The sequence below is a fragment of the Pelecanus crispus genome, chromosome 13, assembly GCF_030463565.1.
Source record: "Pelecanus crispus isolate bPelCri1 chromosome 13, bPelCri1.pri, whole genome shotgun sequence".
NCBI lineage: Eukaryota > Metazoa > Chordata > Aves > Pelecaniformes > Pelecanidae > Pelecanus > Pelecanus crispus.
Window position 1 is genome coordinate 4,932,816 of NC_134655.1, and position 18,862 is coordinate 4,951,677.

General features: G+C 42.6%; 2 protein-coding genes across 5 annotated transcripts; one reads left to right on the forward strand and one right to left on the reverse strand.

The window, feature by feature from the left end:
- Nucleotides 1-2,082: 2,082 nt before the first annotated feature.
- Nucleotides 2,083-14,209, reverse strand: ATG4A (autophagy related 4A cysteine peptidase). Of its 4 annotated transcripts, none has more exons than XM_075720407.1 (13): nucleotides 14,157-14,209; nucleotides 12,421-12,531; nucleotides 11,366-11,437; nucleotides 10,911-11,009; nucleotides 9,538-9,639; nucleotides 8,916-8,988; nucleotides 7,510-7,589; nucleotides 6,600-6,787; nucleotides 6,413-6,491; nucleotides 5,317-5,462; nucleotides 4,635-4,691; nucleotides 3,334-3,445; nucleotides 2,083-2,989 (listed from the first exon to the last, which is right to left on the reverse strand). In XM_075720407.1, the coding sequence occupies exons 1-13, from the start codon at nucleotides 14,164-14,166 to the stop codon at nucleotides 2,925-2,927; spliced, it is 1,194 nt and encodes a 397-aa protein (XP_075576522.1). In that variant the 5' UTR covers nucleotides 14,167-14,209; the 3' UTR covers nucleotides 2,083-2,924. The 4 variants fall into 4 exon arrangements, with proteins under 4 accessions (XP_075576522.1, XP_075576524.1, XP_075576523.1 ...); XM_075720409.1 differs by having other exon boundaries at nucleotides 12,421-12,480; nucleotides 14,157-14,166; XM_075720408.1 differs by having other exon boundaries at nucleotides 12,421-12,483; nucleotides 14,157-14,166.
- A 238-nt stretch (nucleotides 14,210-14,447) lies between these two features.
- Nucleotides 14,448-18,535, forward strand: PSMD10 (proteasome 26S subunit, non-ATPase 10). The gene is made up of 5 exons (XM_075720663.1): nucleotides 14,448-14,561; nucleotides 14,713-14,811; nucleotides 15,865-16,011; nucleotides 16,126-16,292; nucleotides 17,348-18,535. The coding sequence occupies exons 1-5, from the start codon at nucleotides 14,448-14,450 to the stop codon at nucleotides 17,499-17,501; spliced, it is 681 nt and encodes a 226-aa protein (XP_075576778.1). The 3' UTR covers nucleotides 17,502-18,535.
- Nucleotides 18,536-18,862: the final 327 nt, after the last annotated feature.

Sequence of the window (18,862 nt, forward strand, 5' to 3'; positions counted from 1 at the left end):
TCTACAGTCACGATGTGTTATATTCCTCTGGGCTTTATTTCTGTTAGTTTAAAAAACTGTATTTCTAGTGTACGCACTGTTAACTAGTCACACTTTCCTTCAGGGCATAATTAAAGAGAAGTGCCAATAACTGTATTATCCTTGTATATTTTGAGGGAAAGCCATGAAACAGGTGTGCTAATATATATATATAATGAATTCATTTAGTTAGGCCAAAGTTGTTATCACTTCTCTGGAGTAAAGCATACGAAATCCTTACGTATTGACATTCCCAGGACATTTGAAAGAAGTGCCTTGCAAATACACTATCACTTTGGCTTAAAAATCTTTAAGACAAAATTGTTCAGAAAATTATTATTAATGCAAGACTGAGACATTATTTTAAAGTATTATTTCTTTACTAGGTTCTAGGGCTCTAGCTCTCTCTATTCAGCAAAGTACTTAAGAACATGCATACTTATAAGCAGATAATATTTTTACCTTTAATGATTATTTACCTGTATAATATGATATTATCTTCCTAGATCGGGGTCAGACAGCTCTGCATGTTCTGGAGTTGAACCATACTGGAGATGAGCAGGGAATTTGTGAAGAACAATTTGGTCTTTCATTTAACTTATTCCTAATTGCAAAAGACCTGCAACTGCTCCGGATGTATTTTGCAATTATCTTTAAGGCATTTTAATGCTCCTGAGTGGCAATCCTTTTGCGCAGAATATTCAGTCTACTTCTTAGCTGTCCCAGCCCAGACAGATCACATTGTATTTACATCCTGGGCTATGCAAATGCAACTTTAAAACACTGCGTGCACACAGCGAAGCTCACTACTTTGTGCGAATAACTGGCAAACGACAATGCATTTTTCAGCCATCGGGCTCCCGTGGTGCTATAAAAAGGGGTGTCAATCAGGTATTGTGTCTACGGGGACTTGGTTTTATTTTGGAACATGGACACATGCAAATACAATGAATTTTTTTTCCAGGATCAGAGCCTTACGCCTTTTAAGTACTGCTGCCTTTAGGGAACTGCTTCTGTTGCAGTAACCTGGCTCTGCTCCTGTCAGAGTCCAAACTTCCATCCAGTTCAAGCCCAGCCTTCTCCCGCACGGTTTACACACAAGCCTTCTCTGTCAGGCACACGGGGTGGGAATTCCGATCTCCAGCCACTCTTCCATCATTTCATAAATCCGTTTCTGAAAGAATATTCTTCAGGAGGGCCGCAGGGCCAAGACCTCCTCTCTGAAGAGTGTTTACGTAACAGCTAAGAGCTATGTGGGGAATAAGTACACTGTACTCCACTGATAGATTTTTTTTTTAAATTATTATTATTTTTAACTGAGGTGCTTCCTTTTTTTTTTTTTTTTTTTTAGCAGTTACTGCTCGAGACTGAGCATTTCAGAGCAAGGGCTTCATTTTCATTTTTCTCTGTGGGGAAGAGAGGCCTACAATCGCTGTTACATGAACAGTAAGTTCATGTATTCATTCAGAAGTAATGCTTTGTTTTAAAAAAAACCATGCAGCTAATCCACGGAGGGGGGAAGAAAAATGGTATTTGTTGTAAGTGTACAGTTTCCAAACTGTGGTTAATAAACATTGAAGGCAAACAAGATGCAATATGATCTGGCTGACTATTTTCTTGGAAATCACACTGGCCCTTGATCAAGAAGTGCAAGTGAGAGGAGACAGCGTTCAGGATTTCTCTATGTTGTCATTTATTGGTGAAGATGAAACGGTGCGATTCACGTCCATTACACTCTCATGACAAAATGACCATAATGGGGACTGTCTGATAGTAAAAAGGAACTTTATAATGGATTAAAAGATCTTTGCCTTGAATTATTCTGAGCCGTTTTTCTTATGGCTGCTAGAGATATACTCTGCCTTAGGAATAAAAGCGCACAGGCTGTTCTGATAAACCTGTAGAATTAAGGCACTTTTACCAAAACAGATTTCAAAAGGCAGCAAGTCAAAACCCAACAATTAAGTAATGTGCATATGCCTATACATTAAGTTTTAAGATAACCTGGTTTATATTTAGTTCACACAAACAAATTAACAAAATATAGCAGCATACAACCTAGGAAAAGCTTAAGAAATTTATTAGATGCACAGATAAAGTGCTGTAACAGAGAAACTTGTGTAAATCTTTTTTAAAATAAATAAGGTACAGCTAAACCACCTTTGACTCATTTTAGCTCTGAAAGAAAAGTCAGCCTAAGCTTTAACGATCTGAATTTTAAGGTCAAGGTGAAATATATCATAACTATAACAGTGGTTGTGATCTATATCGACTGTTTGAGTCTCCTGTTCCTCTTGAGGTTTCCCAGAAACAGGAAGGCTATTGCAGAACGTATACATTAGACATAGTTCCTTTTACAGAAACATTTTTGTAATAAAATGTGGTTGCTCAAATACCTGTTAAAATATTTAACAAGGAAACAATTTTCTTCTGATCCAGTCGATCTTTTAAACAAGACAATGTATTTTTTTTCTACGATGCAGCCCACAGGAAGGAACAGAAGTAAACATCCTCCTTAACCGAAAACTGTTCTGCTTTAAGAACTAAACTATTGCATTACATGAGAGCAAGAAATACCCATTTGGTGTTATCCCGTTCTCCAAACATACAGCCCAGTGATATCCTTATTTTTGCCTTAATCTCAAAGGTCCGTTTGTCTTCAGGAAAGACACACATTAAAAAGAGGTTCCCTTTAAGGCTCGTCTTAAAAGATCTTTTCCCACCTTTCCATCTGGGGAAGCTCTTTGACAGCAGGAACTGTCACCGTTGGAGTTTTGGATGCTACTAGGTTTTTGTGCTCTGTTCTCTGTAATTTCAGGCACTTTGGGGCTAACATGGCTGTTTGATTTTAAGTCTGCAATAATACTAGCAATGTGTTCAATACTCAGAAGGGTCACCGGTTTCCTTCATACACTCAGGATTTCAAATTCTTCTTCCAATTCAAAGAGCTTGTCGGTAGATTCAATGAGTTCTGAAAAAAAAAAAAAATTAATCAATTTAGAATCGAAAGACATGTCTGATTTTGTTTACGTACAAACAAAAAAAACCATTTTTCTGGAAAGTGTCCTTCAAAGTATTTTGTAAGATTAAAAAAAAAAAAAAAAATATATATATATATATCTCTATATATCTGTGCTAGCAATTGTAATGCGGCCTCTTTGGCTAACTGGCTGATATTCTGTAAGAATCAGGCATTGAATCAGGTGGTGACTGCTGGACTCCGAGGAAAGCGCAGTTCTTCCACCTGTGATTAGCCTTCGGTTTGCTACCGAGGCACGCTGGGCTGCAGGGGCGCGCTGCCCGTCGGGACCGCACCTGCTCCTGTGGTCGTCACTTCTGGCTTTGCTGGCGGTATGAAGGGAGGCCAGTGCGGAGGGTGCTTCTGGACCAGCTCAAACATCCGTAGACTCTGTTGCTTTAGAATCTCCTGAGGACAGAATACTTTCATTTTAACAGATGCCTCAAGAGAACCTTCAAGCATGAAAAATGTCTGCTTAATTAAAAACATTTTTAATTATGCGTGTCTATCAAAAAACAAAGGCTTTCTGCAGGCATACAGTGAAAACCTGTTATTTCAAGTAGCTGCTGTTACAAAGCACTGCTTCACAGATCTCTGTAATGTTTTCCTAGTTGAAAACACATCTGGGAGACAGATCTCTTGAACTCTCCTACAAGTTATCAGTGTGTTATAATTAGCTTTGATATCCATGCACCCGTAATTTTGTTTACAGGTAGCAAACGGACACCAAGAACGTACAATATTTTCTGCCTTTTAAAAGAAAATTACTTGGCATGGACCTCTCTGCGTTCAAGTTTTCTGTTGATCAACGGGAACAAGACACATTTATCAGCTCAAAAAAACCAACAGATTTTGAAGGACAGGTTTTCATCAGGAGAAACAAGTTATTATTGAAGCCAAATTCCACTCCTCTTCAATCATCTAAATGACATCGCATCCTGTATTTCAGTTATTTACAAACTGCTTTCCTTAGCCTTTTTTTTTTTCTTCCAATAAATAAATGCCTTGAGAGGTTGATGTTACTACTTCACATTCATACTTCTGTTCCTTAGTATACCAACTGCATGCAGAAATGTCCTAAAGTCCTTTTCCTGCAGCAGCAAGCATCTTTTGTGCATCCCACAGTTCAGCAGGAGCCAGAAGGATTCAGCACCTGGAGAATCAGCTCTTTTGTGGTACCAGGGACTAACAGTTATAATTAGAACACGTAATAATATATTATGGCAAACAATAAAAAAGGATCAGGAAGCAAATAAATGAATTGCTTCAACATGGCAGTTAAAACTTACTTTTAACATTTATTTCCCAGTAAATGACTAAGTTTCAGCCAGTACCATAGTCACGCTAAAAAAAGAAAAGCTTTTTAATGGTCTATATTTGCACTCCTTTTCCAAGCGGCAGGGTTCACGGTTGCCAAAGTGCTGAACAAGCTCCGATTAGCAATGCGGTAGCACTGGCTTACCCTGATGCATTAATGCATTCTTCTCTATGGCTCATTTAATTTGCACGCAGAGAAAGATGTAATGGGAATTTCCATTTTAAAAAAAAAAATAGTACACATTATTTCATACAGAGCAAATAAAGATAGCATTATTACCTTTTGTACAAGACTACACCAGTTATCAAAATCACATTCTTCTTTGCAAAAGAAGCCCTATGGAAAAAAATACACACAGTAGTAGTATTAAACAATAACAATATGTCAATGAGTGAAGGATGCTGTGGCATCTTTATGCACTGTTTAAAGCTTTAAAAACATACGTCTCAAGTGACAATCACCCATAACCAAACTGAAGGATACTGGCATGGGATCAGATTTCATTTCTTCAACTAGCACAGGATTCTTGCGATGTATACTGGATGACTTCTACAAGTAATTCCATTTAAAGATTTGTAAATTATGATCTAAAATAAGTTAAGCTTAAGTAAGTAGCTTCTCCAGAGCGACCATGCATACATGGTAGTGATGGAATAAAATAAGGAAACCTGATTCAGTTCCTTGCTTTGACCTTCAGAATACTTCTTGCAAAAGGTAAATGCTGCTCAGTAAAGAAAATGTGTTGGCTCCCTAGGATGCAAACAGCCCATTCCCCGCTTGACCTACGATTAATGTATCCTAATGCAGTTTATATATAAACTACTACAAGTTGGATTTTAAGTTGTAGAAGACAGCTTTCTGATCTTGATTCTACTCAAGGAAATGCATTACTGCCCTTACCAACAGCCAGAGGTATTACTGTGAAATAAGGTACACGCATCTATTATTTCCTAACACCTACTAAAGCTACTGAAGGGTCCAGATTCATGATCTTCATTCTGTGTGGGGCTTGCTGGCAGTGGAAGCTCTGGTCATCAACTGTGCCATTTTCTTCCGAATCTACAAAACTTTGAGTGGTGTGAGGGTCCAAATAGATCAGCTCGTTGCCTGTATGGGTAAAATCCGTATGTTGATAATACGTGAGAGACTTTAATAAGCACTTATTCCATCCAGCCTTGTAAAATAGAAATTTAGATTATCATCACCATCAATATCTAGACTTTCTAGCTAGGGAGTCTTCAAGAGAATCAGGAAGTCAGACACAATAGTTCCCCACAGGGTATTTAGTAAAATTTTCTATTGTGACCTATATTACTGTAGAATTTTTGGTTGGTTTGTTCTACCTTTGTCACATACTTCCCTTTTTCTACGTATGTGAGGTCCAGTACATTTTAAAAATGTCGACTGTTGTGATCCCTAACATTCCACAGATCAAAAAGTGCAGGACGACCACAAATACAATCTGTAATCCCATTAGGCATTCATTCAGAAATTGGAACAGAGAAGTCTGACTAAAACAGTTCAGGTTTTACAAAAGGAAGAACAAAATAGCCACAAAATTATGATCAAACTGGGGCGAAATCTCAAAGACTAAAGCAATAGTTAATACTAGATTCAGTTAATAAAGGAAGACATGGAAGAAGGTGAAAAAGACACTGCTATCCGAGTAAGTTTGAAATACGAGATTTAAGCAAACTGTGAAGTGAAAGAATAAACCAAGACACCCTTCATTAGGAAGTATCAACGATTAGGAAAAAAACAGCGTTTTGGCAGTACTGACATTTGACGCTTGTCAAATGCTATCAACTAATCTTAGTGTGCTGTTCTTGCTTGTATCATTACTTATTTTTACATCAAGCTTTGCTGCTGCTTTTCCATTCCTGTAGGGATGATATCACACTGTTCCTGAAGTATTTGAGGTATGTTTCTTCATTTCTTCTACTTTGTTCTCATGCTTAAACTGCTTACTATTTCCCCTCCCAAAAACAAACAAAAAAAATCAACCCCCTTCTCTTTAGATCATATGCATATTCGGAGTAAGTTTCTTTTTTCCTTACCTAAAAATCCTATGAAATAATAGGCATTATTTGGTTTCCCTCCTAATGCTCCCAAAGACTGTGGCATCTTAAAGCATTCCTAGGAGTTCAAAGGGAGAGAAATGAAATTGTAGTCGATTTGTTTATTGATGTAACGGATACCTCAACTTATTTCACAATAACAAACAATTCACTGAAAAAAACTTACTTTAAACGCATCAATATATACTGGATTTATGTGATTTATCCCTAGCCGTAGAGGTATAATAAGCAAGAGGGGCTTCCAGCCTGTGCAGAATCCTGCTGCGTTCTTATTCCGGCCAAGAGGACTTCTGTGCAAATGTGCGCTGCTGTGGGCCGCGCTGCTGCTCTGGGGAGGGGACCAGCACATTTTCTCTGTGGGAATAAAAATAGAAATTAATGAATGTATGACATCAATGACAGAGTATGCGCTGGCACATTAGCGAGACATGAGATAAACGACGGGGGGATGAAAACGTAAGACTGAAGTTAGATTTACTACTAGCATTATTAATACTGCCAAGCTTTGCCCATAAAATGTCAGGGAAATGAAACAGCAGAGCTGAGACTATTAGAAACTCTTCAGGGAACTCTCCACTTCCAGCGATGTGAACATAAACCAGGCAGGGGTAGGGACTACAGCAGAACTAGGCTGTGGCTACACACCACTTGTAATCCCACCTTTCTCACAACTGGAAATTAAGCCTGGCCGTCTGTTTCTCTAGGATCTGCCCCTGGTTTCTCTTTTGCCTGGCAAAAGCGCATCTCTCTGGCAAACTCTGCATTAAAACCAATTCTCTGTATTTCTACATACTGCAGCTTCATTCCATTTCTGGGGTAGGAGTTGAGATAGCCCAGACCAAACTCCGTCTTCTCCCAAACTGCACGGTGTGTAAGTCGGCCACCAGAAGGGCCTACACCGTTCTGTGCTAGCTTTACTTTTGGACACCCAAAACCTCAGTTTGCATTTCCTTTATTCCTTTTATACCCTGGGAACAAGTAGGGGTGGCCCCAAAATATTTTGTTCATCTTTAGATACATTCAGGAAAGCGGAGTCAAATCAAAAACTGTAACCAGAGGACTAATGTTTCACTTACTGATGTCTTCAATGACCACTGTATTGTCCATAGATACATAAACTGCTAATGAATTCCATTCATCAAATAAAGCAAGCTTCCTAGAAAACATTAAGGTAATAATTAATATAACCTATAGCTTTTCATTCGGGACAATAAGATGGTTCTTGAGCAAAAAAAATGAAATTGTTTCTTTGGATAACGTATTTGTTGGATTATTTTAAGTCTCCATGTAATAAAAAGATAACTTTGAAAATTTAATATATTTAGAAAAGTAAGTACTGAGTGGCGCCAGGAAAAGCACCCACACTGTAGCATGTGAAAACTGTTTTGTCCTTTTGCCAAATGCAGTGATAGTAACAGCTCAACCACATAATTAGGTTTATTACTTTTTATTGCATTTAACAGCCTCCGCAATAGGCTCCTGCCCACTGTGCCTGGCACTGTCTAGGGAAGGAAAAAAAATCCTGTGCTAGTTTTGCACATTAGTTTTTGCTTAAGAAGTTCCACTAAATTCAGCGGAACTATTTCTGTGCACATGCGGACAGCAGACTCAGGGCATTACACTAGATCAGCTAAAGGTCTTTGGCACCCAAAAGTTAGGAGGGAGGCATTATAGCACACAGGTTTCTGTCCACTTGTGTGAAATCCAAAACTCTGGGGAAGGGAGCTACACTCCTAGGTTGCACAGGCAGAGTCAGCTGTCTGAAATAAGCCAGAAAAACCTGTATGTGAGCACCAAGCCATGAAGAATTTGTAAGTGAAAAAAGCTGGAGGCCAGGGCATGCTTTAGCTCCTCTCTGTCTCTCCAGAACGCGTGTCTGTCCCAGGGCTGCCAAGAATTGCTGCTGGACACTCGGGACCTGCAGTCTAGCCTCCACGTGAGATGTGGCACCTCCACCCATCCCTCAGAAATGGAGCAAAGTCAACTCTTTCAAGCGTGCCTTCTAGACTAGGAGGAGCTGCCCATGTTTTACAGAGCAGCCTCCAGGCAGCACCGCAGCTCAGCGAGGAACCGCAGTTCAGTTCCCTCCTTGGCCTGGCTGGCTTCACCGAGGTTCCATGCCACCACTCCAGTCTGCGCGGTGGCACTCCTGACCCGCCCAAGCTGTGCCACGTTGCGGACAGGAATACGTAGCTCTGGTGCTTGCTGGTGAGGCCATGTAGACGGCACAGCAGGAGGGGCCTTTTTGCAGGTCTTCCCCAGGCTCTTGGTGTACCAAAATTTAGAACTCGCCCAATCCCAACTCAGTATCTGCCCACCGGGCTACGGCATCATGGTCTGTGCTGCACTTGCGAACACATGGCACATATAGTCCTGATTCTGAGAGAGGGAGAGCGGCCTTTGAAACTCTGTCTTGGGCCTTATCCTGGTCTCAGAGCTTTGCTGCCCCACGTTCGGAATGAGCTAGTGCGATTCGACTTACTTCAGTACTTGAGCAACTGTATTTGGTCCAAACCATTCGCCAATTGATTTCCCCTCTCCAACACCCATCTGTGCTGTTTTTATGAGGAAAAACACACACACAGGAGAAAAGAAAAAAACACCACAGAGAGTCTGGTCACAATATATGTTAAACAGCATGACCTACTAATATTTTGACATACATTCTAGAGCAATTGCAAACTGGATTTAGCAACCACAATTATTTTCTCAATCTATGCCCTTTTCAAATCTTAATGACTGCTAGTTCCTTTACAAAAAGTTTCTAAACTGTAATGAGAAGCACAAATATTAGTGTCCTTTATTACAAATTACAGCAACAAGCTTCGTGACTGTATTTTAATATTACCAACTCTGGTACCCAAGGCTTACATGTTTTATCAAGAGCTAGATTCCAATATACACATTTATTTAGGTCTCAGTGAATAGCGTTTCTGAATTATTATACTTTGTACCCATATGCATGCATTTTTTATTATATATAAACATATACATTGTCTTCATAATGACCTTTTTAAAATTTTGAACTACCGTATTTCAAATTAGAAAGTTTCAACACAGTAGGAATTTCCGTGTTAAAAAAAGAAATTGATGTGTGTTCTTACCCATTTGGTGGATGGAATAACAGCAATCTTTTCTATCTAGAAAGCACCGTAAGATTCTATGATATTCTTCTGGTTGTTTTTTGTGTTTTTCCCATTGCCAATCTTAGAGGAAAAAAGTTATACAGATTAAAAAATAATAATGTTTCCATCGTCCTGATCAAATTTCTAGATAGCAGAAAGCCATACACTGAGATGTTAAAAGACTAATGTACAATTCATCTCTAATATTTACATTTTATTTAGAGTTCCTAGAAGTCACAGCTTGTCATTTATTATCAAGCTGTCCTTTATCATCGCAGGCCAGATTGTGAAAACTGGGAAAATAAAATAAAAATGTCAACCGCAAATATATTCTGAGTGATTGCTGCTGAGAATTGATAGCTATTGCTGTATGTGAGCTTCCAAGATTGTTTAAAACTATACGCTCTGTTTAGATTTTGTTGGAGTCGTAAGCATACATCAGATAATAAGATCCATAAAGCAAAGTCCAGACACAGTGCTGGCCCTCTCCCGCAGCAAAACCCAAAACACAGCTTTGCCGTGTATGCTCTTGCTTCTAACGTAAGGTAGTTGCCTCCCATTTACTGACAGAAGCGCATACACAGGGCTGATACTATGAAGCAGCCATATACACTCAATTCTAGTTTTTCTCAGGTAATTTGTTTGCCTACTCCTCCAGTTAAATCTTTGCACCTCTGTTCTGTGGATTCAGTTATTCAAGTGGATAAATCCTTCTGTGGATTCAGTTATTCAAGTGGATAAATCCACAAAGCACGCTGCCGTAGGACCCACAGCACAAGAGTACAAGGATTACAGACCTAACCGTAATAATTGAATTGATGCAGCAGCCGCACACAGACCAGACCGATGATCCTTACCTGTCATCCCGGGGCGTGAGGTGTTGATACAGGCTTAAGAGCTTGCACTAACGAGTTCTGCTGCGGGGTTTGGACCTCAGGCTGGTGATGGGCGAGTGGTATGTGAAGTACTTTGTATGGTGTCTATTACTATGTCACTATTCACACAGTCACTGTGTGTGAACATTTGATGGCTACATAAGCAATGAAGAGAAGGGTAAGAACTCAGACCCACGGCGGCAGGTTTTCCCTTGGCCTCAACTTGGGTATTCCTCAAAAAGATTTATAAAATAACGACAATGGGATTCCCTATTTGTCCTCCCTCTATTTCTATTTCTCTGCTTAGGGCTGGCATGATTTCACCCTGTCAGACAAGAATAATTCACTAGTAACTTCTATTGGGGCATCAAAGAAAGTTACATTAATAAATGTAGGTGTTGTGCTTGTATGGAAAACTACAACAAAAATTAAACGGTCTCCAAACAACACTAAAGTTCACTCAGCAACTGTACTCACCTCTTCCTAAATGTCTGCAGATCAGTGCTTGTGCCAGCATCATCTGCCCACATCGCAGCATACATCCCCAGCCCGCATCAGACGAAGGACCAGTGCCTCCTATTAAAAAAGTTCATTACAACCAATACGGGCTTTAAATGAGCGCAGCGCCAGAGAGAAAATTTCAGAGTTAAAATCTCCAGCAACTGTCCTATGGATAAAAGGTGCTGAGCAAGACCTTTTCTTTCCATATTGCTGGTCTAACTTTACTGCTTGCTCTACAAGCATGAAGACCTGATTATATGCAGGTACAAGTAAATACAGTTTTTAATAGCTTTAATATTTTGTTTGCATAAACAGTTAAAATGATGCTCAAAATTGCTCTAATACTGCAAAAATCATTTTTCAGTCCATGACAACATCACTAATACTGCTATCTAATTTATAACAAAGCAGCTGGTCTGCTGCGTACTTACCAATAGGCGAAAACTTTCTTCTGTACGTAAACCAGAGACGAGCACTTATATCCAACAGTAACTTAGATTTGTCTGGAATATTTTTAAGAGGAAAGAAATTATTAATCTGAACTTTTAAAACTGAAAAATACTAATTTTCCCTGTACAGTCAATATATGGAGTGCATGGAAGACTCCTATTAGCTTTTAATGCAAACCAACATGAACTTATGCATTACCTCCGAACCCAATAGAAAGTCATTTTAAGAAAAGGCTAATAATATTAAATTATTAAATCTCTTTTTTTTTTTTTTTAAATACATGCGCTTAAAGAATTTTCCCAAAGGCTCTGAAGAATTCTTAAGAATCTTATTTGCAGCACTTTCTCTGGGCCGTGGCTCAGACTGACTGGCCATTCCAAGGGATCCTTCAGCCGACCAAGGTTGCATGTGGTACCCTCGGCTGTCTGAACACCACGCCTGCGCTGATGGCCACCGCCTTTGATGCCTAACAAGGATGCCCTTGTCTTCTCCCCAAGGAGCAAAACTCATTTGTGAAATCTTATTTTCATCTAAATATTTTCTATAAATACATCACTCCGCTATGACTTTTAGGTCATATATTTTCATCAAAATACAGTACGTGCGCCAGATTAATTTTTTTATTATTATTGCTATTATTCTTCTTCTTTTGAAATATCATTTTAGTTGCAAATAACAGGCTGCAGACGGCATCCCCCAAGGGAAAATAACATTAGTAGTACTGAACATACCCCAAAAGTAATTTATTTATCTATTTCCGAGGCATTTGATGTTGATGAGTGACCAGCCTCATACCTGACCGGCCTTTGCTACAAGTACGATCTCTTTGCATGAACTATGGTAGAAAGTACGTTGGTAAATTTCTCATTTCATTTTAGGATGAATACCGCTGGTTATAGTTGGTTTCTTGTTGATGGAGAAAAATAAACTTCTCTCATGAGACATTCAGAGAACGTAAGGAAATCAGGAGTTGCTGCTGCATGTGAATGTATGAATCTCTACTGATTCTACAGATGAATTTTCATTCTAAAGATACCTGCGTTTAGGTGGTGCTGCCTTCCTAGAATCCACACGGGCTCATCAGTTTCTGGAAATTCTTCTAAGTAGTCTGACAAAATAGTGATCTGGTTTTCATACCTAGATAAAACTGAAGAGGAATACACAAAATTCAAACTCCATTTTGTCCCTTTGTTCTTTTTTGCACAACTTTTGAGTTCTCAGACTGAACCAGCTGTAGCTAGTCTTTGCAGTCTTTAGGTCTTCAGAACGGTGCTGCCAGCCGCGTTTACCCTTTGCCTTTAACAAGCTGTTCTGACACTGAAATATCCGATGTCTTGGCTGGTTTTTTATTTTGATCCTCAGCGAGTGCTGAGAGAGTAACATGGCTGACACCTTGATTATAAGCAGTCTGACTGAAGCCAGTAGCAGAGGTTCAGGACGACTGCAGTGAGAGTAAGATTTGATTCAAGGAAATGAGGAAAGGGAAAACCAATTTAGGCATCACAGCATATGTGCCCCTGCTCGAGCTTAAATGTACAAATACTGCCACTGAGAGCAATTATGTCTTGTGCTTAATGGGAAGCATGTGAAAAGTGTCAGCAAGACCGCGTTTTACTTTCCTAACTGGAGATTTGAAACGCTTCAGAATAAAAGATGTATTTATGTTATTTTTCAACGCTAGACCTGTTTACTGTAAAATAACACATGATAATTATTACTACTTAAAGACAACCATTCAATCAATTTTTAGATAATTAGTTAAAGCAGGGGGTGTTGGAAAGCAGGCCCTCAAGTGTAAAAATGAACGTGAAATAATTTCTTTTACATACCAATCTTAAGCAATATACTGCTAAAAAATCAAAGTTGAAAGTGAAAGCAAACACAGTTGTATGGTGCTCCTCAAGTAAGTGCACATATATAAAGAATGAATAGGTACTCCTCAAGTGCACATATATAAAGAATGAATAATCATCAGGTGAATACACCAAAAAAATAAATTCATGTAAAAATACACTTGCAGCAATGAGAAGTGACACTGGGCTACAGCACCCCGACCCGGGCAGCCAGGGCCAGCGCTGCCAGGCTCCCAAGGTACACCTCCTCCGCAGGGCAGCTGTTAAAACCCATTCTTCTTAAAACAACGATTGTTTTGAACTTCTTTCTCAGGGCTGTAGGCAGAGCGAAAGCACCTCTCACACCCAGCTCGGCCTTCTCCGTCGGAGCCGGCCCCGCTCGCCGCCCGCCCCGAGCGCGGTCTCTGCTCGGCTCCGGAGGCTCCGCCGGCGCTCGCCCCCCGCCCCCCGCCCCCCGCACGACAGAACCGCGCCCCCCTTCGCGCCCCCGGCCCTCCCACCGCCGCTGCCCTGGCACCGCTCAGACCGCCCGGGAAAGGCAGAACGGCCGGCGGCTCCGCTCCTTCCCCGCCAAGCCCCGGCCGCACGCTCCCCGCCAGCCCCCCCCCCCCCCCCCCCCCCCCCGCACCGGGGCTGGCAGCGCCGGCTCCCGGCGACACCGGCCTCAGGCCGCCCCGAGCCCCTCCGCCGCGGAGCCCCCCTGCCCCCGGGGGAGGCCGCGGAGCCCCGTCCCGCCCGGCGAGCCCCGCACGACGGGAAGCGCCGGCCCCCCCCGCCTCCCCCCTCAGCCCGCGGGCGCGGCCCCGCTGCCGGCCCCCGGCCCGGCCCCTCGCCGCCGCCGCCCCGCCAGCCGCCGCCCCACCGGCCGGGCCCGCGCCCCGCTCGCCCTCCGCGGCCCCACGCCGCCGCCGCCCCTCACCTGACTCCATCCTCCCGCTGTCACCATCCTCCTCCTCGCTCCGACACGGAGGCACAAACACGGCCGCGGCGCGGGGCGCCCTGGGAGCTGTAGTCCCGCCGGCCGGCGGCACCGCACCGTCCCGGCCCCTTGGACTACAACTCCCAGCAGCCCCCGCGTCCCGAGGGGCGAGGGGAGCAGGCCGGTAGGTGCGATTGGCTGGGCCGGCCCCCGGCGCGCCTCTGATTGGCCGGCGTGAGGGCCGAAGCCCCGCCCCTGTCGGCAGGGGGAGGCGGCGGGGCGGCGGTCAGCATGGAGGCTGCGGTGTCCGACGTGCGGGTCTGCAACCTGGCCTACGCCGGGCGGCTGGAGGAGCTGCGGGCCCAGCTGCTGCGCGACAGGGCCCTGGCCACCAAGGCCGACCAGGTCAGCCGGCTGCGGCCCTCCCTGCCCGCCGGGGCGAGAGCGGGCGGCCTGCGGGGCCGCTCCCCGCGGGGCAGCTCCTGTCAGCAGCCGCCCCGCTCCCGCCTCCCCGCCGCCCGCTCACCGCCGCTCCCTCCCTCCCTCCTTCCCTCAGGACAACCGGACCGCGCTGCACTGGGCCTGCTCGGCGGGACACACGGACGTCGCCGACCTCCTGCTCGGCCTCGGCGTGCCTGTGGGCGACAAGGACGATGTGAGTGTGGCGGCCCTCCCGGGGCCCCCCCAGCCCTGGGGGGGGCTGGCCTGGGGCGCGGGGCTGCTGCCGGGGGCTGGGGAAGCGCTGCGAACCGGTTTGCGGGGGGAATTTGGTGGCGCGGTTTCTGCGCGGAGCCTTTGCCGTCACGGCTTCAGCCGCAGAAGTGCCCCCAGCAGCCGTATTCCCGCCGCAGCCCAGGGCAGCTCCCGGTCGCTTCCTTCCTTGTCCCCCTCCTCCCGTCAGCCGCTGTACCCAGCGTGGTTTCTGGGAGGTTTTAAAAAGCTCATACTGCTGTGTGTGCGCTAGAAAGGCGGGTTGCAGTATTTCACCGTTTATGCGAGACTTGACGAGTCTTGCTTATTGTCACGGAATTTTAGGAGAACCCTTCTTCCGAACAAAGTTGCAAACCCGGGGGTGTTTGGGTGGTTGTTGGGGGTTTTCGTGTTACCTTTATCGCGGTGTGATCCTCTCAAATATGTTGTGCCAAATCATGAGGCACCCTGAAGACTTCTCATTATTGGGGAGGGCATTAGAGTAGGTGACAGGTTCAGTAATGTCACACTTGGAAAGGCCGTGGTCTGTTACTGTTCTAGAGGAAGGGTTGAAATAATTACATCCATTATGAAGCATCCTAAAGATCATCCTTAAAGACGGAAAGTTGTCCCATCGGTTTAATTAGAGGGTAAGATATGGCAAAGATTGCAGAAACTTTCAGACAGCCTTTTCTGCCCCTCTTACTTGTCCTTAAATAAGCACTACTGTTAATTCTGCAGGGGCGAAGTGCCCTGCAAGATACCTTGCGTAACTGCATAACAGAAGTGATTCCTGTCATTTAACTGACAGCTTTTGGCAGGTACTGAATGCAGGCATGTGAGAGGATGTGAGACTTGTCTCTCCAGTGATAATCGATAATGTTTAGCTTTACCATTACAAGAATATGTGCGGTGTGACTAATGAGTAGCCAAGTCTGTATTGGGGTTATGCTTTGTCATGGTGGTTTGCCTGAAACTCCTGGTTGAATAACGTGGGGTTTTTTTCTTGCCCCTCTAGGCTGGCTGGACTCCCTTACATATTGCCGCTTCAGCAGGCCGTGATGAAATTGTGAAAGCCCTCATTGCCAAGGGTGCTCACGTAAATGCTGTCAATCAGAACGGCTGTACCCCCCTGCATTATGCAGCCTCCAAAAATAAGCAGGAGGTATGTTTACCTATGCTACTGGCAGTGGTGTTGCTCTTGGAAGAAGTATTTAGTTATATTAACTTTTCTTCCTTCACACCACCCCCTCCCCCCTTTCTCTTTCTACATATTCAGATTGCAATCATGCTTTTAGAGAACGGAGCTGATCCGGATGCAAGAGATCATTTTGAATCCACCCCATTACACAGAGCAGCAGCCAAAGGAAACCTAAAAATGGTACAGATCCTTCTGCAGCACAATGCCTCTGTTAATATACGGGACTCTGAAGGGAATACTCCTCTGTAAGTAATTTTTAATTTGCTTAATTTAATTTTGCTTAATTTTTAATCTGCATAATCTCTATGAAATGAAACTCCATTACTTCAAATTTTTTTTTTTTTAATTTCTTGCTGCCTCAGAATACTCCCTTGCTTCACACCCCGGTGTAATTAAAAACGATTTGAGAAAATCACACTTAGCATTTTGCCTAAGTGTGTCTGTACATACATACCCCAATTTGTGTTACTACATCTACTTAAAAAGTGTAGAACACCTTTTGTAATAATTTGGAATGTGTTCCGTTGCCACTAGAGGGTAGAAAGTGAGCTGATGACATCAGAGTTGGAGGAAACTGGTCTTGCAGGCTGGCCTACTCTGTCCTGCCAAGCAAGAACTGATTTTGGAAGCTTTTCTTCACCTCTCTAAGGAAAATAAGTTACAATTTAAGTACAATCAGTCCAGCGTTTGATATTACCTTTGAGATCAATTTTAATCTGTAAGGGTAAAACCTGAGCTGCTTTGAAGTTGGTGGCAAAACTCTGCCTTGTCTACAGTGGAATCAAGATTTTGCTGCGAATAAGATCAAGCAGTATGTTTTAGCTATAAATAAACCCCAGTACTGTCCTGGAACATACATGTTTATTCTCGAAATACTATGCCAAATGGAAAAAAACGTTTGCTGCATTTGCAGTAACTCTTTACTTCAGATTAGTTTTAAGCATCGTACGATTTAGTTTACCACTTTTGATTCAAATAGAGATGACCATTTTCCAATTTCACTGTGGATTATGTACTCCTTAGCTTTGCTGACTGCAGAGCCAAATCCTAATCCAAAGAAGTGTCTTAATGTTGCAAGGACAATAGCAGGAGGAACATTTGTGAGTTGCTTAATGACAACAGAGTGACTGGACAGCAGGCTTTGAAATCTGTGTAGGTAGTTGGTTGCATGTGGTTTTGTTGTTCTAGGATGCATCTTCCCCCCCCCCATTCATGCTGCAATTTTGACAAGGCGTAATTACTGCTCTTTATAAGCTTGGACTGTTCAATAGTGGCTGTGGGTTTCTTGTTCTTATTACAGTCATTTAGCTTGCGATGAAGAGAGAGTGGAGGAGGCAAAGCTGCTGGTGTCTCACGGTGCAAGTATTCACATTGAGAATAAAGAAGAACTGACCCCACTGAAAGTGGCAAAAGGTGGCCTGGGGGCCATACTTAAAAGAATGGTGGAAGGCTAGTGGGGACTTCTGACTCGAGTCTCTTTCCTGTTGCATTTGTGTTTTAAGACTGCAAACTTCATACTTTGATAGTTCAACTAGGATATCATGTGTGGGCATCAGCATGGTAATAAAATGTGCATCTCTAGCTTTCCTTCAAGTACAGTGCCAAAACAACTGTTTGTACTTCCTGTTAATTAAATAGTTCACTGATTTTAAAGTGTTTTTCAATATCTTGCCGTTTTCTTTCAGTTTACAGTATGGTCTGTATAAATGCGGTCATTCCTTCTGTTTCAGAACCTACTTTAGGATTATTTCTTTCAAGCAACAGGACCAAAAATGTTTTAACCATTTAAAGTCGAATTGATTTTGGAAGCTTATTCTAGAATCTTCGGTTTTTCCCCTAGCCTTTGTGATTTGTGTCCGGTTTTTTGTTTGTTTTTTGTGGGTACTTGATTCTCTTCCTTCAGATGATTCTAAACTACACCTCTCCCTGTATAGAATACAGTTTGCTCAGTGACTTAGATAATTGTATCCATTTTTACTCTTCTTAGTCAAGTGAGCTCTGAGTGTTTGAAGCTTTTCTGTTGTTATCTATCGTTACGCTGTTTCTTTGAACCTTTAAACATACGTATTTGATGAAGTGCACTGGACTGCTTGCAGAATGCAGGCGCAGTTTCAGGGTTGCCTCTGCAAATATACTATTATATAATGGATGGCTCTGGACACTTCTCTGGGATGTACTTGGAATCTTATTTTATTTCCTCTTGCTCCTTCTGTAGATTTCTTTTTCTGTTCTGTTTGACTCCCATGATGTAGCACTGACGCTTGCAGTTTACCATCTTATTTTATAACAGAAGCCTGGTTTAATCTCTATTATAGCAAATCCTGGTATTAAGTTATTAGAAGGCAGAGCTAATGAGACTGAGTGTGAAAAGCAACCTTCTGTTCTGGTGTTGGTAAGATCACTTTTGACACTAGTGGGATAGATTTTCCCTTTCTGAACAAACAATGCTGATGAAATTCTGTGAAATAAAGAACTTTCCTAAACAACAGTCTTTGGTGTTGTAAAACTTTATTAAACTTACATGTAACAAAACCAATATTTTCTAAATAGCTTGTACGCTTGGGAGGTGAACAAGAAGTCAGATGGAACCCTGCCATCCATTACACAGTATGGAAATAGAACACATTTGTTCTTCAGCTGCAGAGAAAGGTTGAAATGGAAGATGACAGTTTCTACAGTTTCACTTGTAGGGATTAAGGTAATGCAATTTATTTTGATAAGCAAGACAGAAACTTACAACCAAACAAATATCTTCACCAAGTACTTTAAGTGTATCCTAGAAAGCAAAATGCAGGTTAAATTTCACTGAGGGTGC

Bases quoted from the DNA above. Each gene is read 5' to 3' on its own strand.
- ATG4A (XM_075720407.1), bottom strand. The intron at 7,590-8,915 runs GTAAGTCGAATC...AATGTTTTCTAG, and splicing joins ACAGTTGCTCAAGTACTGAA to GAAGCTTGCTTTATTTGATG. The intron at 2,990-3,333 runs GTGCGGTCCCGA...TTTTTTTTTCAG, and splicing joins AGTGACGACCACAGGAGCAG to AACTCATTGAATCTACCGAC.
- PSMD10 (XM_075720663.1), top strand. From the start codon at position 14,448: ATGGAGGCTGCGGTGTCCGACGTGCGGGTCTGCAACCTGGCCTACGCC. The intron at 14,562-14,712 runs GTCAGCCGGCTG...TCCTTCCCTCAG, and splicing joins TGGCCACCAAGGCCGACCAG to GACAACCGGACCGCGCTGCA. The intron at 14,812-15,864 runs GTGAGTGTGGCG...TTGCCCCTCTAG, and splicing joins CTGTGGGCGACAAGGACGAT to GCTGGCTGGACTCCCTTACA.